Raw genomic sequence first — 16,526 nt, 5'->3', positions numbered from 1 at the left:
GCAGAGCAGAATGTAAAGATTGTGCACAAGGACTGAAACAAGAAAATCAGCTGGAACTTTTATCTATAATGTGGGAAATATTGAGACCAGTAAATGCAATCCTTATGTTTTAGTAATCCATTCAATCCTTAGTAATCCATCCAATCCTTAGTAACCCATCCATTCAATTACTCTTCAACAAGCTTTTATTAAGCACATGCTAGTTGACAGGCACTTTGCAAACATAGTGAATAAGGCAAACCTCATCTTTGCTCTTAGGGAGCTTACAACCTAGTAGCAGCATCAGACAAAACTACAGACTCATAGAACTGCAAGTTAAAACATATGTTATGAAGAAAACAAAGAACCGAACAAGAATAACACTGGAGACTCTACATAAGAGAGAGAAGTAAGGAAAGCCTCTCTGAAGACAAAAAACAAAAACATAAAGGGAGAAAAACAGGATAAGAGAAGAGGTGACCATTCCAGAAATACAAGAATGCATGTGCAAAGACCCTGCAGCAGAAAAGAGTCAGGCACCAAGGAATGGAAAAATCAGTGTGGCTGAAGTAAAGTCAGCCAAAAGAGAATGACACAAAGCAGGAATGATGAGACACTGTGGGTTGAGATGCCCAACTGAGATTTTATTGTAAGGGTAACAGAAAGTTTACAGTAGAGGAACGCCATGACCCAATTTACACTTTATGATGATTCCTCTGTGTGGGAAATAAAAAACTTGAAAAGTGGAAGCTGCTGCAATTGTCTAACAACTGGTCCAGAATGTAGTAGCAAAACTGAAAAGGAATAGAAGTATTCAGACATATTTTAGTAGAGCCAACCATCACTGATGGACAGCAGATGAAGGTGACAGCAAGGAAAGAATCACAGATGATTCTCATGAAGTTACTCTATTTATGATTCTTTTTTCTTTCAAAAATCTTGTAAGCATCACTTGTTGTTATATGGGCAGTTCTTGTGGGAATCTAGTCTTTGGAACATGGTATGTCCAGAGACATAAGTAATTCAAACACCCAGATACATGAAGAGCAGAAATTATGTATGACTATCTTGAAAGACAATGATTGTACACTAAACAATTGTACACTAAACGAGTTTTTCAGTAAGAATTTTGTTGTCATATTGCTGCCAAAGACCTATAGTACTTCCAAATATCATAGAGCTAAACATCTTTGTATATCTGGGTGCAACAATTCTGACTTTTAAATAGAACTGTGCCAGGTAAATCAGCTACCAATTCATTAGTCTCTGTCATAAAAAATAAAGAAAATAGGACTTACCAGAACTTCAAAACTTATAAGAACTTCATATTGAATTGGATGGCTCATGTCAAAAATGTCAAAGGCATATTACATCACAACTTTTAGATTAACAGGAAAGTTAACTGTAAAATGCAAATTTTTAAGTAATTTCCTTAGGATTATTGAACAATTTGGTTCTTAACCATGGTCTCTCCATAAGATCCCTAAGACTGAGTATACAATACAAAACACTCTGAGGGCAAAAAGAATGACCATCTTGTTTGTTCTATGCTGCCCTCAAGTTTGGTCCCTAAATATGCTGCCCTCAAGTTTGGTCCCTAAAAGTCACAGAAATTAACCGTTCTCCTGTGGTTGATACACACTCAGTCTCACTACCTTCTGATCAGTTCATTCCTTATACCTACTTGAGTGTTACTGCCATTGATGCCATTATCCTTCCCCAAAACTGGTATAAATCATCATCTCAAAATTCCTTTGCCCATTTGTCTAAGTGAATGTCTCTTTGCTTCTTAGTATTTATAATGATGATGCACTCCTGTTCTTAAATTGTAGGATAAGAGATTATTTATGTGAGAATGATAGGAGCAAGAGTGAGAGAAAAGAAAACACACACACACACACACACACACACACACACACTGGGGTGAGGGCACTATAGCTCTGATTCAGGCCTTGCCAAAATAGATAGCAAATAGAGATAAAAAGGAGTAATTCATTTGGAAAGAGATGTTATCTTTTGTTCCTCCAGACTATTAACTATGACCTTTCTGTCTGTATTTCAAGGACTCTGCTTGAAACAGACCCTATTATTTTAGTCAATATACGAAGAATTCCTTTCAGAAATATTCTTCTCCCAACATGCCAACTCAAAGGAGATAACTCTGGTCTCCTGCCCTCTGATCCTAAGTCTTACATTTATCCCAAAATCTTTAATTTATTGATCAATCTCCAAGCTCTCCTTAAAACTTTGTTCTTAATTTGGTGGTTCATCCACTTTGTTCCTCTCTGCATAGGACTTCTCTGGCTTCTAAACCACCTGTTCAGTTCCAACAGTGAGACTATAAAAGATTAACAGGTTCACATCACTACACTTCACACCCTCTTTAACTTAACTCTGTAAATTCACTTTTCGAATCTCCTGAGCTGTTAATTCTAATTAGGCTTCTAGTCACCTGCAATGACTGAACTGTATTCTGATCAGCGATTCTTAACAATACATCTTATTGCAGGTTCTGTATTTCTGCAACTGTAGCAAAGAGATGAAGAATGTATAGAGTTCTGCCAACATGAAAAGCTGTCACTATGTAACTCCTGTTGGGGAAATCTCCAAAACTGGCAGGTGTTTCTACTATTTCTCCCTTCTACTGCACATATTCATTCTCCTTTCAGCCACAAAGTTACACAGATAGCCAAATATTCTCCACTGTCCAAAAAAAAGCAACATACATACAAATACCCCCTAAAAACACAGTTTATCTTGCCATTTGACTCCAAGGTGTTCTTTGATCTCTTGCTCTTCTGTTCTTAACACTTCTATCCAATGTATATCTACTATGTTCAACACCTTAAGAGCTGTGTCAACATGTATTCTTCTCTTACAGGATGCTTTCTACTATTTCATTTTAAATCATCAACCTGGACCATAGCCTGGTTAAATGTCACCTGTAATCTAAAAATGTCATATGTGTGTACGCACGTGTGTGTTTACTCATTTTAATCTACTATTTTAATTGAACCTATTTCTAAAAAGAAACAATCCAAACATTTCTCTAAGAGTCTTCCCACTACTATTGATTGCTGTAGTTAAATACCATCGATTCCACTCAGCTTTATTTTACTTGTCAAAATATGGAATACGTGACCATGATTAAACTCTGTCACCTCTTTCCTAATCAACTTAGATCATCTCCAAGATAAACCTTTTGGGACAAGAAAGTCCTCTCCATAGACATACTTTAGAAGAGACCATTCCAGCATTTTTGTGTCCCTCCCCCATTTGCCACAACATCCTAAAAAGTGTCTTTCCCAAGGATGTGCGACAAAAAGGGGCACCCGCACACACACAGAGTACTCACTGAGAGGCTTTAGGATGCTGCTACTGGATTCATCAGCATTCTCGACATCTGACTTGTCAGAATAGTTCTCAGAAATTCTCTCTTTTTCCTTCTTTTCTTTGTGCCCTGTCTTTCTCTTGTGACGTCTCCTTCTCCTGTAGCTCTTCGGCACGTGGACTCCAATATAGATGGTGTGGTGCCCTAAGGAATGCAGACAAAATCACCAATCATTTAAAATCACATCCTCTGCTATATTTAAATTGCACAAGGTCCACAGGTCTGAAGAAAATATCTATGATTCAATATTACCATTCCATTGCTGTCAAATAAAAAAAAAATGGGAAAATAAAATCTCCACCCAATTTTCACTTATCCAGAGTGTAATTCAACCTGTTGGTAGATGCTAGGATTCTGTAAATGACAAGATGTACTCTAGTTCAATCCAGACAGACTCCTTTCATTTAAGAAAACCAAAGGATACAGAATGGGGATATCAGATATCCTTGATTCAGGTCATACCTCTGCCACAAATTTGCTATATGATCTTGAGCATGTCCCTTGACTGTTCTGGGTCTCAGTCTCAACACTTATGCAAAGAGAGACTTAAATTGCATAATCCCTAGAGGTCCTTCCAGTTCTAACCTTCCATGAATCTGTGATTACACTGAATAGGGTTCTGAAAAAGGAGCTCTGAGAACAGCAAAAAATAAAGATCTGACTCAAAGTTCAAGAAGTCATTTTGCAGGGGAAAAGATTTTACATTAAAACTTTTTTTTACCCAATCAGCAGAATAGAAACTTAGAACTGGGACAAACTGAGAAAAAATAAGACATATTTGGAGAGAAGATTTTAGAAATACTCAAATGTTCACACTAGGAAACAGCTAAAATGAATGTCAGCTACAGTGCCATTCTCATTTTTCTTTTTTCGTTTCCAAAAGTTTCTAAAAACTGGTTGTTGCAAAGATAAAAATAAACCCAGCGCAGCAAAAATTGCCTTGAAGAGAAGGGCATGAGGAAAAAAGATTGTGAAATGCTTTTAGTTCTCTAGATGGAAGTGCTGCAAACTGACAAGTGGTATTATTTTTACAAAATCTGATAAGACAGGGAAAAAAGGAACTCAAAGTTCCACATCTTTTATTTCTTAATTGGGAAACTTTTACTTTCACTTTATGTACAGCATAACTTCTGAATATGAGAACCATCATTTCAAAGTAATGTGAAAACCTTTTTTTGAACTGTAAATTAGATTGGATTGTCTCAACTCTAGGTTTCTTTTTCCATTTGGAATTATTCCTTGATGACCACTACAGGTATCACAGGCAACAGCATAAGTCTATGTGCAATGCATGCATCTACGGTGTGCCTGTTATAAATTGCTATGAATTATTGTTCACAATAACTCTCCAGGAATACCTAAAAACACCATAATTCACATGATGTTCCATTAAATTGGAAGGATTAAAAGAAAATATGCTCCTCCAAGAGAGAGGTTCCAACTAAGCAATGCAGAACCCTCCCTATGTGAATAGGTAAACATTCAAAAGAAAATATCCAGTGTTTGGAATTAAGTCAGAGACCTCCACACAAAGCATGAACCTCCCCCCTACCCCCGCACTGCCAACACACACAAATACACAAGCACACCAGGACACACACCAATTCAACTACTACAAAGCACAGTGAAGTTCTCCTCATGGAATGAGAGCCAATGAGAAATTTATCATGTCTGACTATTTGCAAGCAAATTGTTCTCATGGGAAAGCTATATTATACTAGGAAATAGGAAATGTCTTAGAAACAATGTGAATGAAGAAACAGTGTCAATTGTTTCCTGCACTCTGGTTACTGAGGGAGTCCTGCAACTGTATCTCAAATCACACAATATGTACAAGAAAAGCCAACCAATTACTTTAGTAAATCAAACACTAAAAGACTGGATGCCTTCATTCAGAAACTAGGAAAGCATCATGGAAAAACTTAAATTGGAAAAATTTCTTAAACCTTCACATTAAGTATTTTCTACATCTTATTAAACAATGGCGACTAAGAAAAAAGGTAGGTAAGCTAGATTAGTCACACTGATGCTATACAGAAAGTTTTTTAAATATTTTTGTCCAAATCTTCACAGTACATTTGAAAAATCTTTTAAAATCCTTTATGGGCTGGCAGGATTTTAAGGTAAGATTTCTGGCTATAAAGTGATGTCACTGTCAGTCTAACAAATGAGTTAAGGTGATTCAGAGAGCAAACTTTCAAAAACCCGTAGAGAGGAATGCACCTTACATTTTGGAACCTAATTGAAGCTATAATCACCACAAAATGGTGCCATTTTATTCACATGATGGCCATATCCCTCTTTGCCTTATAGATTCTGTTTAGCCCATCCTCCTCGGAAGTCAAGGCAGTGAGTTGAGCTATTCAAAACTCTTCAGGCCCTGCCTCAGATGCTTCCCCTGTCACTCTGTCACTCATTTTACACAGCAGGAGAGGTTTAGATAAGATGCTGCTCTGTGGAAGAGCCCAGTCATCAAGTGAAAATGTGGCTTCTTTCAAGATGCCCCCCAAATCAGGTATTTTTATCAGTTTTACTGAAGTTTAATTTATGTTGCATAAAGTTCCTTTCGAGGGTACAGTTCAATGATTTTTTTGTATGCTGACACAGGTGTGCAACCATCACCATAATACAATTTTAGAACATTTTCACCAATCCAAAAAAATCCCTCAGGCACATTTGCAGTCACTGTTTCCACTTCCAGTCCATCCAACCACTTTCAGGCACTTCTTCACACTTTCAGTGACTGTTTCTGGGAAACTACAGTCCTCACACCACTATGAACTTCTTGTGGGGGTCTTCATCACAGTCAAAAGGAATATTCCCTGAATGAGGAAGGCATTGCCTTCCACAAGGTACTAGAGAAAATCAAGACACTGAGCTGAGCAATTCAAAACTCCAAGCACCCTCCTTCTCCTCTCACACATTACTGGTAACTAAATTCTCCTCCTGTCTGGTGTTTGGACAGAGAAGGAAAATGATCCCTAAGTTAAACAAACCTTTAGGAGCTCAGAGACAGCACTTGTGTTTCATCAATTCCTTCTCAACCTCTCTCCAATTCAGCTTTGCCCGTGAGAAGAGCACAAGAAAGCCTTGCTTTGCTGAGTGGGTGTAAGATATGCTTTCTCAAGGTGATGACCAAATATTTCATTAGCTGTGTGTGCTAAGTAATAAAAATACTGAAAGTAAAATGAGCTGGAATGGAAACATTCTTACTGCCCCCACAGAATACCTGTTTTTAGGATCAGTAGAAGCAACATTACTGTTGATGATATGCTTCTGGTGGTGCAAGAGTTTAAGCACCGCACCATGAAGCAATCTGCAGCCTCTGCAGCACGAGTTCGATCCCCAGCCGACATGTGACAAGGCAGACCTCTCCTGTCTCGCCCACTGCTCCCCTCAGCAGTGTATTTCAGTTAGTCTGCCTGTTCTGTTCTCCACTCTGTCTCTAGTGGATCCTCTCAACTTCTGCTTCTCTGGCCTGTACCCCAGCTCTTGTATGCATAAATAAATAAATCTTTTAAAAAAAGAATATCATAGGTGGATGTCAATATTTATTTCCATTGTAATATCTTTACCTGTTTTAGAGCTGTGTCATGAAGATTGATGGCTACTTTTAAAACTACAACTCACAAAATAATTGGAAGCTCTTGGAAAAGTCATGTAAGTTAAGGATGTAACATTATTTTTCATGTAAAACAAAACAAGAAACTTAACAGATAAGTTTTTCAATCCACCAAGTCTGCAAAATAAGAAGATGCTCAAATAATCAGGGTTAGTTAGATGCTTAACTCAGAAGGTAATTATAGACTAAAAAAAAAAAACTTCTATGTGAGAAATTTCAGTAAAAATTGCTTCCAAAGGTAAAGTTTTTTTTTAAAAATGAAGCAAAAGTTTTCTGGGTAGCTATAACTCATAGAGAAGAGATGTTTGTTTATAATGCCATAAAAGTAATGGTTACATTCTTGCCACTCAATATTTTGTAAAATAAAACTACTGGAATCTACATTTGACAGTGTTCATCTAGATGTGAGTCAAAAGGCATTCAGTTCTTGATCTGGCAGTGTCCTCAGCATCGCGTGTTCAAACAAATACCCTGCATGCCTTTCTCTGATAGATGATGCCAGTTCCCAACAAACTCTAGATGTCTTGGGAATATCTTACAATCCATTCCACAGCCAGTACTACTGGGCAAAAACATGAATTTCTTGGTTATCTTTCAATGTCAGAAGTTATCACTAGGTGATCCTTGTTTCTTCCCATCCTCACCCTCTCCACCTCAGCTGAAAGCAGAACTACTTTGAATCTATCAAGTCAAATTCTCCCAGTTCCTAAGATATTTTTAAACTAACATCATTTATAGTTGCTATCATGTTTGCAGGTCAGCAGAGAACTCTTATACTTAGTAACTTGGAGTCATTCAAGTAAAAGAGACTTTCAGAGATACCCAGTTTACTACCAAGCACTGTTTAAGACTTTGTATAATTAAACCCATCAAACCAGAAAAGAGTTTTACACCAGCCAAACTAAAATTTCTATGGGCAAATGGAGGCTTAAGAAGATATGCCTCTAAATGCAAGACAGATATTTAAGGCTCTTCAAGAAATATGTAAATAGATGACCTATTTATCGAATACTTATAAATACGTTAGGTTATATCAGATCTCAAATCTATTACCTCACTCAATCCTCATAACTGCACAAATTAAAGAATGGCATTGTACAGACAAAGACTGTAACTGTCACTAACTCACAGAATTCCACAGAAGAAATATTCCTTATGTCCCAAAATCAAAAATAGTGAGTGTTTCATTCCTGTTTTGGGGTTTGAGTGTGTGTGTAATATACACTATAGTTTTACTATCAATAGCATAACTGATTGTGTTTCCTTATGTTGACTGTCACAAATAGAAGGGACAAATCTTGAGGCAATCTGCAGTGGGCAGACAGTTTCATGACATGAATTTTATAAACTAACCTCACTCTTCCAACTTTTCTAACAGTTATTTTCCCTTTACACTAAACCTTTTAGGAATAAAGGAGTATATAAATTTTGTTTTAAATCTGAGATGTTAATACTGGGAGTAGACAATGGGAAAGGCTGGAGGTAGCTATTGGGAACAGTAGATGTCTGGGCAAAGACTTTGCCTGTCCCGTGGTGATGCTTTAGTTGGATCTAAATCTAAACATCTAAATCTTTGCCCCAAAGCAGACAATTATAAATCAGAGACATCCTGCAGGGGAGGAGGAGGGAGAGGGATCAGAGGGAAGGAGGGAGGAGCACAGGGGAACAAGGTGATGGTGCACGGGTGCATTGGTGAAGGAAACTCTGCAGGGACTATACCTGAGGGGGTGGGGGGAAGCAAATATTGTTTAAAAGTGAACAATGATGTAAAAAATATATATATAAAAAATAAAAATAAATAAAAATCATTTACCCCCAAAATTAAATAAATAAATAAATAAATCTTTGCCCAGAAATCTACTTTTCCCCATGGATACCCCCGCCAATCCTACCCTTAGCCACCTACATACATCTCTAATTAAACATGGAGGGATGTTCCCAGTTTGATTTTTATCTAAATTGTTTGTCCTTCTACAACCAACCACATTCATGTTCTCTCCGATAGATAGCAAAGATTCTATAACGTGGAATCTTATACTTGGTAATTTCTATCATTCTTTCTGGAATCATTCTTTCTTGGATATCAACAATATTCCCCAACTGTAATTTAAATGCTGTCTTCACTGACTTATCTAAAGTAATCTGGTCTTGTGCCAAGATGCCTAAAACATGTTGTAGCTATCACCAGAAAACATGTAGGGGAGGGAAGCAAATTAAGAGATATTTATTTTTTATTTTTTAATTATGAAAACAAAAATGTAGAAGAGGAGATGGAAACACTATATGAATGACAGATAGTAAAAAGGATGCCATAAAATTTTACTTCTTGAACAAAAAAAACTCAGTTTTTTTAAAACTACATGCATAAAAAACCCTAAACAGAATTATAGTATTCATTCAGACACTGCAGAGGTTGTGTGTTTGGTATTTTAAACACTAAGAAATAGATCAGTATGCATAATCCTAAACACTTTAATAAGTGAAACACAAATAACTTGTTAGCATATTATTCACAAACCCATAGGAGTGTCCATAAGCAGCTGTAATAAGATATAATCAAAGTAGCATTCCTAATTTACTTGGGCATAAATACTAGTTCATGAAAAAAAGAACACCCTTCAAAAGGCATGGTATAATTTTGCAGTTAACAGGGGGTAAGTCAGTCCATGATGAAATATTTAAATGTTTGCATGAGGGTTCACACTTCAAACATACCACTACCACAAACACAGAAGCGATGATTTCTATTTTTGTATTTTAGATAGGGACAAACTTTTCACATAGAAAAATGTGTGTTTATTAATAGATAATTACATATTACATATGTAATTTATTTATAGATCATTTTGAATGCTGATGAGCAATCTATTTTAATACAAATGCTACCAATTACACTTGGAATCAGGCATGCAAGCAAATAAATAGCAAAAGCAATGAAAAACAGGAAAATACTTTTCTTCCCATTGAATTGCTGGGAATTTTGTTCACAGAAAGCCTCCCAGAAATCCTTAAGGCAACCTGAGGTTCCCCAAGCAAGACTGATGAGAAATCACAGCTAGCTACCTGGTGTTTACTGAGCACAGCATTTTTAATATTTAATATTTGGTGAGGATGATGATAATCTCCAGGCAAGAATAAACAGCAAAGAAAAAGATCAGTAGGAGAAATGAGCTTATAACTTAGCTAGACTCCTGTCCTTTAGCTCAGTAAACTCTTGCATCTTCCTTTTAAGTGCTTATATTTAGCAAAAGAGTTCTAATGATAGTCTTTTGATAAAGGTGAGGACCCTAAATTCAGACTGAAGTTAAATTTTCATTAGAATTTCCATTACTAAAAGCTAATTATAGAGGCAAAAAAAATGACCAGCACCATTAAAAAGTCTGCGTTAGTAAATCTTTTTAAAGAAATACAACTTTAAGATATTCAGTGATTATCAATTATTTGAAAATATCTAGGCTAGAGCAACCACTTACTTAAAGGTACTCTGAAAATGATCCTTAAAGAATTAACAGATCTAAAGCACTGTAATTTTAGCTTTTATAAATTAATTCTCTAAGAAGTTGATTCTGCAAAGTAATTTTAATTTGTTGATTATCAGTTTTAACTTTGCTTTTGTAGGATGCTCTCTTCAACAGACAAAGGCTTATTTTTTAAGTGAAAATTTTGTCTGGTCACTTCCCTGCTTAAAACCCTTCTGCAAACATCCTAATGCACATTTAATAGAATCTTAAATCTTTTGCTTTACATAAAAGACTATAAATTATCTGCATCCTATCCACCTCAGACCATTCTCTCTTTGTTCACATGGTCCAGCCAGATACCATATTTCCACATTTTAAATAAGCTGATCTCTTTCTCACTTCAGCTCCTTCATTCATGCCTGCCTGGGATGCTTCCCTCATGCTTGACTAGCTAATATCTCTTCATCCTTCATTCACAACAAAGAAACTTGATGGAATACTTTCCCATGTCAACTCACCCACAAACATGATATACCCCAAATTATCATTTCAATCAACCTCATGCTATTCAATAATGACTGGTTTATTTAGCTGATCATTAATGATGGCCTAAATTGAAATATGTTATCACATTCATTGATACATGTGTGCATGGAAAATCAGTATGGTAAAACTTATAACTGCAATTGTTCTTACCATTATATAAGCTTAAAGAAGAAAAAAAAACTCTGTTAAAGAAAATAAGAAGAGTTAACATAGATATTAATCAACTAATTTGTTGATTATCAGATATCAGTATTAGCTTTTAGTCTTAGAAGCATTCTGCAGTGACAGCAATCTCTGGCAAGAAGTGTTGAGCATGAAGATAAATTACACTCAGGGAATATATCCAAGGGAGATAACATCTTAAATTTATAGGGTTCATCCTGGGGATTTCAAATTAATTTACTTATACTCCCAGCAAAACAGGGAGATAGGGAGGCACAAAGGTGAGTAGGGAGATAAGTTATTAACTGCACTTTGCATGAAGGAAACGTAACCACATAGGCATGATTGGCCTCAAGTCACCCGAAAAGCAGGGAATGAGCCAGGAACAGAAATAGGTCCAGAGACTACTGGTTTTCCACCTTGTTCTCTAATCCACAGGAGAGAATAGAAGTACCTAAAGAATCAGATACTGATTTAATTTGCCAAGTACATGTATCCATTGTATTCAATTATGAGCTTTAATTCTACATCTAAAACATTCTCTTAATTTTTCAGTAGGAATAGAATTACTTGCTGAAAATGTAATAATCAGCTGGGGAGTGAGGTGGAGATTTAACCAATCTATAAATGTGCAACTCTGGCTCACGAAAGCTGATATGTTGGCCAATACTACTAAAATTCAAAACCTATTTTTATTTCCAGAAGTTTTGGCCTGATACTAGCTATTGAGCATTTCACCATGAAAACCATCAGTAAAATAATACCTCAAGAGGTTTAATTAGAGTTTGCTCTCCTTTCAAAGCCAACAGAGTACAACTAAAGGGGAACACACTAGATATAGCATGTAGGATAGCTGCCCTTTGATTCTAATTCTATGGAAAGTTAAAAACAATTAACCAGATTTAAAAGCTTTTTCATCTATTCAGAGAAGGGAGTTATTTAAGTCACCGATACTGCTGATTCAAAGGATGTCACTCACCACGCTCCCTAACTTCACCTTCATCCCACCTGGCAATCAGCAGCTTCAGGGGTGCAATGTTAGGAACCTCCTGTGAACTCCTACCGTGACAGGCTCCTACCTCAGTCCTCTAAATGCTATCAACCCAAAAAGTAAGATGATATAAAATAAAACAAAATGAAATCTACTAGTAAGCTCACCACAGCAATAGATAGTTGCAAATGAGCTTTAGTCAATTTTATTCTATTCTAATGCTATTCTCCCTCTTCAATCCCAATTCTCAATACCTCTAGTGATTCTGAATCTCGTGATGATATGGGGGAAAATTTAGCTCCTGTTAAAAGATGTAGTATTATTTCAACACTATTGCATAATCTCATTTAATTGACACCCAAATTACATAATAGCCAGGAGAGAACAGGATTATTCCAGTCTCTGCTGCATAGGGGGGAAAATGTCTATATATGTATATAAAATATGTTTATATACATTATGAATACATAAAATACACCCATGCAACCTCCTCATTGGTGGGAATATACTATATACTTAAGTCTGTCCAGAGGGCTTTGCAGGTTTTATTAGATAGCAGGAGTGCATTTGCAATTTACCCTGTATATGTAACTATAGTCACTATGCCTCTTCATGGAAAAAGAGACAATTTAATAAATCAGGGGCAATGTGCATCAGAGCAGTCAGACAATGAAAATCAGATCTTACACCCAAAACTTAAAAGGAATCAGAATGAGTGAAATGAAAAACAGAAAGGGGAATAAAAAGAGCAGGCCCTGGAAAAGGCCAGTTGACCAGTCTAGCTTGACTTTTCAAATCCAAGTAAAGCAGGTATATGAAAGCAAAGGATGGATACAGGTTGAAATGATTAAAGCAAATAAAAGACACTTAGGCTGGTTAGAATTCTTTGAATGGCAATAATTATTAAACATTATTGGTTAGGTTCTCTCAGAAAGAAAAAAGAACAGAAAGAGGTAGAGTACAAAGGACTCCTGTTCTTAAACCAGGTATGGTGGCAACATTGTTTCTGGGAATTATCAAACAGTTGAGTGGTGCATGGCATGTTCTGGCATTCCTGATTTACAGAACAAGAAACCCAAACTCCAAATGACAAGCTGCTTCCTTCAGTGATACCATGATTCGACAACAGAGCAAGTTTTAAACTTTTATTTCCAAACTGGTACTTAGCCACTCTGCTTCAACAACACATGAATGAATTAAATAATAGCGGTTCTGGCAAGGGGTGCCTGATTTAAGTTTCAAAAGTCCATGGAATTATCAGATTTTCTTCAAGCTAAAGAATCCTAGGACAAATATTTAACTTCTCTGACAACAGGAGGTGGCAGACAGTCCCCTTGCTAAGTGCTGCGTGTTTTTTCTATCTCTGGCCGTCTGTCTACTGAAGCCATAAGGAGGAGGAAGCAGGACTCTGGGAAACACCTGTCTGGGCTCAACTTGCTTTGGGAACCCCAAGTTGCTATTCAAGCATCAGCCTTTAAACACCTCACCATATTTCTTTAAAGCATGCTAATATTTGGGGCTTCCCTGGTGGCGCAGCGGGTTGAGCACTGCGCTGTGAAGCTGTCTGCAGCCTCTGCAATGCGGGTTCGATCCCAGCCAGCCAGAGAGAATCCCACATGGTACAGCAGACCTCTCCTGTCGCACCCACTGCTCCCCTCAGCAGTGTATTTCTGTCGCCTACCTGTTCTGCTCCCCACTCTGTCTCTGGTGAATCCTCTCACCCTCCCACGCCTCTGGCCTGTACCCCAGCTCTTGTATAAAATAAATAAATAAATCTTAAAAAAAAAAAAAAAGCATGCTAATATTTGGATACATCACTTCTTTTAAGAAGCTTTTCCTTCAGCATATTTGCCAAAATGTTTCCTCTGTAGACAGTGTTACTGAGCAATTAAAGTGAACTGCAGAGAAGAGGTCAGCAAAATGCAACAAGACACTTATATCCAGCCTCAGAATAGCCTCAGCCTGGGCTGCTCCCCTCCCCTCCCAAGTGATAGGTTTTCCTTCACTCCTCAGCAATTATGTTTATGACCATTGTAATTATTAACAAATGTCTACCCAGCCCCAGTTTTCCTTTAGAATACTACCTCCTCCAATCTACATGAAAACATGATTATAATATCCTCTAGTGGAAAATAAGTTTAAGTCATTATGATTTCATGTTTCTAAAATGTTGAGATCTTGATCTCCAAAAAGACAAAAGTCACCATTTCATCATTTTAGTCAGAAGATAGAATAGAAGGAAAGAATACGGCAGAAGAGTTTCAGGGGTTTCTTTTTCTAAATGATATAAAAATATAAATAAAATAAATGTCAATGATCTTTGCAAAATCAAACAGGAGTAACAGCAAGGATATGATCAGCAGAGATTATTATCTCACTTAACTATGAGAACCAACTTTCTAATTAAAAACTTAAAGATTTTAGGTGACTTTATTAAGTAATTCTACACATGGTTTATTTCTATTTTACATACCTTTTTAAATAAATATTTGGTGAATATCTACTCTGTTTCAGCCTCTGTCCTACTGTTTAATTTTTATGTCTATTTCTTTATCTGAATTTTATTTTTATTTAAAAATAATCCTTCTGTAAATTCCAACAACACTTAATATCCATCTGTAGACATGGGAATTTGTAGAGTTAATCTACCATTTGGACAGATGGGAGCACGTTTCCCTTTAGGCTTGGTTTTGAATGGAAGAGGAAAATCACCACAGTATCTCTTAATAGCTTTGAGAGCACCGATCAAACTTGAGAACCAGAGACCCATTTTAGCCAATATCGTCTTGCTGTACTTTAAGCTTCCTGAGTTGCTGGTTGGACTTGGTGTTAAAAAAAAAAAAAAAGGTCCCTGTTCATAAAGTCAGAGTTGCCAAGGCTTGCTGGGGAGTTACCTAGCCTTGCAGAGCCAAGGCCTTATCTCAAAGGATAAGGTGGAGTTTGCTCTTTTCCCCTATTGCAAAATATGAGAATATTAAGTAATCTGTTTATGTCAAACAGATCCAAAATCCTGGCTGACATTTTTAAGGATAAAACATCCATAAGATCTCTTTCTGTTAAGAAAAATCTACCTGGACCCTTTTCTTTCTATATCAATCTTGGTTCACCCAACAAAATCGGGTAATTTCTCCCATTTCAGTGTATTTAAAATGAAAACTAAGCATGGCTCCTCTTTTTGTGTTCTGGTGACATCAATTTCTCATCCACAAACCAGTTCTGTGAAAATACCTGGGCCAGACAGGAGCCTTTAGATACAGAAATAAATATGAATACTGAAACAATGCAATTTTTAAATGAGTTTATCCACAGTAACTAATCTGTACCAAAAACATCAACTTTATAAAACACACAGAGCATAAGGTAACCAATGAAAAAGGAGATACAAAAGCTTCTCTTTTAAGATTAAAACTGGCCCCTGGATTCCTTTTCAAAGAGTATCTCTTTAAGCCATTAACATGAATGCACATAAGGCAAATTTTGTGCAAACGAGGTTTAGGTCTTTAAAAATATACCACATAGATAAATTCATTAAGCAGAGGATGACTCCTCTTCTGACTCACTCTGTTCTAGTGAGTTTTACAGTTGATGCTTTTCTATTAAGTTTTTAGAACATGGATTAAGTGTCATGCCACCCACTGAGAGTAAAGTTGAACCAGTTGAACTGAGGGCGTGACTAGAAGTCAGTCGCTCTCCCCTCCTCAGAACTACAGCTTTAGAAGGAACTCTGAGAGCATCTGGCTCTTCTTGCCTTCAGGCTGAGCTGTATCCAACCACTCCAAACCAGGGGATACCAAAAAGAATTTTTAATTTCTCAGTAACTAGGGCTACTGCAACTCTGTCACCCTAATAATCACTTAATATGGGGATACATTTTATTTGTGCAACTTACTTTTTAAAAAACAAAGTTTTGAACTTATTTTTGCCAAGAATGTTGTAGAATATGTCAACCATGTTTATCCTGAAGCAAGAGAAATAACTACTTGGATAAAAGGAAACATAATTGATAATAGAAATGCAAAATGTTCTAGTTCCTTGCCTTTTGAATTTCTGATCCTTAAAACCGGAGCAGCACTTACTTCTGCTGTAAATGTACCAAAGAAACTCAGTGACTTCAGAACAAAGATAACAGGGCTTTCCTGCCAATGTATCCTTCTTTAGGCAATTAAGAATATGGGGGAGACTCAGTTACTTGAGGAGAATATTTCACTCAAAGCCCTTATTAGAGTTTTAGACATCTGTTCCTTCAGTATCAACCACTGGGACCAGGAACAAGTCATCATATCCAGGTCCTTTATACTTTCGCTGGAGTTACTATGAATATAGATGAGAAAATGGGAGGGTCAATCAGAAGGACACTGAATTAGAAAGGAATAG

The 16,526-nt window shown here is 36.6% G+C and overlaps 1 protein-coding gene across 2 annotated transcripts in view; it reads right to left on the bottom strand.

The window, feature by feature from the left end:
• SLC4A4 (solute carrier family 4 member 4) overlaps positions 1-16,526 on the bottom strand; it is a 347,176-nt gene that overhangs the window by 278,716 nt on the left and 51,934 nt on the right. For both annotated transcript variants that reach the window (XM_037530399.2, XM_054688304.1), the window contains exon 3: positions 3,335-3,514. In XM_037530399.2, the coding sequence (XP_037386296.1) occupies positions 3,335-3,514 (180 nt within the window). The remainder of the gene's footprint in view (positions 1-3,334; positions 3,515-16,526) is intronic.

This window comes from Talpa occidentalis, unplaced genomic scaffold (assembly GCF_014898055.3).
Source record: "Talpa occidentalis isolate TD23 unplaced genomic scaffold, MPIMG_talOcc4v2.1 talOcc4.6, whole genome shotgun sequence".
NCBI lineage: Eukaryota > Metazoa > Chordata > Mammalia > Eulipotyphla > Talpidae > Talpa > Talpa occidentalis.
This window is presented reverse-complemented; position numbering and strand designations above follow the sequence as displayed.